General features: G+C 27.0%; 1 protein-coding gene across 1 annotated transcript in view; it reads left to right on the top strand.

Annotated features, from left to right (window-relative positions):
* Positions 1-2500, top strand: part of LOC100209292 (hemicentin-1) — a 126049-nt gene that overhangs the window by 109712 nt on the left and 13837 nt on the right. Inside the window, exon 35 of the mRNA XM_065816725.1 lies at positions 1045-1248. Within this exon, the coding sequence (XP_065672797.1) occupies positions 1045-1248 (204 nt within the window). The remainder of the gene's footprint in view (positions 1-1044; positions 1249-2500) is intronic.

The following is a 2500-nucleotide window of genomic DNA, read 5'->3' as shown; positions in this document are numbered from 1 at the left end:
CGGAATTTTTTTTTATTAATTGATAGACTGCCTGCCCCAACCAAACCCTCAGTCGATGTAGCAGCACTCCCTTGCAGGTCAAGCTAAAAGATAGTAGATGTAGCAGCACTCCGTTGCGAGTCAGGCTATTGGTCGTCGATATAGCAGCACTCCCTTGGGGGTCAGGCTATAAGATAGTCAATGTAGCAACACTCCGCGCATGATTTACAGTTAAAAAAATAAAAATAAAAACATTTTATTAAAAAAATTAAAAATAAAAACATTTTATTAAAAAATTTTTTTTTTTAGTTATTCACCTCCTCAAGGCTGAAAAGGCCACTACAGATGAGGAGGCTACTTAATAGTGATTTATAACCCTCTCCCAACTCTATAACTCCGAAACACGAACATTGACGAACAAGGCCACTGCGCGGAGAAACAAGTTGAGTGCGGTACTACCAGGGACGTGGTTGGGATCAAACTCGGAACCTCTCGCTTATGAAGCGAGCGCTTTACCACTACACCACTACCGCATATATTAAAAATAAAAACATTTTATTAAAAAAAATAAAAATAAAAATATTGTTTATATTGTTAAAAACTTTCAGAATGTTTTTAAAAACTTTCAGAATGTTTTTAAAAACATTCAGAATGTTTTTAAAAACATTCTGGTCAATTAATTTTGCGTTTTTGTGGCTTTTTTAAAAAACAATTAATTTGTAATTAAATTAATGGTTTTAACTTTCTGACAACACGCAAATGTTGGACGAAAGTCAAAAGTAATTAAAAGTGATGTATGTGTTGGCGTAAGAATCATTTTTTTCATTCCGCTCTTCCCAAATGCAACAATCTATAAAACTATACATATATATATATATATATATATATATATATATATATATATATATATATATATATATGTATGTATATATATATGCATATATTTATGTGTATATGTATATATATGTATACATATGTATGCATATATATATATATATATATATATATATATATATATATATATATATATATATATATGTATATATAAAATATTATTTTATTTAGACTTTTCTTCACATCTTGAGTTAAATGTTAGTGAAACATTTGTTTTGCGCAAAAACAAAAATGTTGTTGGTGTGCGCTCCCAACTTTTTATTAATAGTGCTAGACTGAATCACTCATCATTTTACTTCTGTTATGCAGAAAATTATTTGGGTAGTGAAAAAGTACATCTGGCTTTAATTGTTCACAAAAAACCAGTAGATCCATGTAAGTAGTTGATTTTTTTATTGTGCATGTTTTATATTTACTTATTATGTATTTTTTAATTAGTATTTTAAAAAAAGAAAACGGCTTTACCAAACCGTCAACTGATTAATGTATGAAGCTCCTGTTAATGGTATGAAATCATGCTAAGATAACCATCGTAATAACTGTCTTTGTAAGTAATAGTAAATACATTAACTGAGGATTTAAGAATTGATGTAAAAAAAATTGTTTTTCTTTTTCAAGTTTTTCTCAAAACATTGTCGACACTCAAAACTGTTAGATTTATGCATATAATTTTATTTATTTGCAAATTTATCAAAATAATAAAATAGTATATGTGGCTATTCAACTTGTTTATTATCTAGCTCTAGACAGTATTTCAAACAAACCATTATATTTTTTCAGACTTTTCATGTTGATTACACGTCTTGTTCAATCTGCTCATGAAGTTTATTAATTGTAAATAGTTAGTCCTTGTGTACAATATTCTTGAAATAGCCCCAAAGGAAGAAGTGCAGAGGAAAAAGATCATGAGAATAAGTATACTATTCAATTAGACCTTATCTGTTTGTTCATCATTAGGAAATTTCAATCAAAAAAATTTCCTAACTGGCACAAATATTAGGCAGATGGCCCATCTGCCTAATATTTATGTCAGTTAAGAAATTTGGAAACTGCAAAGTACATACTATGTTGTTTAACTTTTTTCCATAAAAACTCTTCATTTGTAAATATAAATTACCTATGACCGAAATGTTGAAAACATGTGGATCAATTAGACTATCTGAAGCTGTTCCACACTACACCATTACTCCGTTCTTTGAGTTGAACTCAGTCATTTATTTGTTCTTTGAGTTGAACTCAGTCATTTGTGAATTTTCTAAGACTTGTTGGATTCAGTAACAAAATATTGTTACTAACCCATTAAAACCCAGTTTTAATTCAGTAACAAAATAAATTTTTTTTTTGCTTATACAAAAAAAAAATTATTTTGAAACTTCATATTTTATTTTATTTTTTTGTTTAAAAATGTTTATTAATTTAAAGTGAACAGTTTTTAAGTATATATATATATATATATATATATATATAAATATATATATATATATATATATATATATATATATATATATATATATATATATATATATATATATATATATATGTTATACCGTCAACCAGGGCTACTTTACTCCGCCTTTAATGATTGTTTTACTGCAATTAAATTTAGACATAATAAAAAATTTGCTTA

The sequence above is a fragment of the Hydra vulgaris genome, chromosome 13 (assembly GCF_038396675.1).
Source record: "Hydra vulgaris chromosome 13, alternate assembly HydraT2T_AEP".
In the NCBI taxonomy this organism is placed as follows: Eukaryota; Metazoa; Cnidaria; class Hydrozoa; order Anthoathecata; family Hydridae; genus Hydra; species Hydra vulgaris.
Note: the sequence above shows the minus strand (reverse complement) of the source record. Positions and strands in the feature narration are given on the sequence as shown.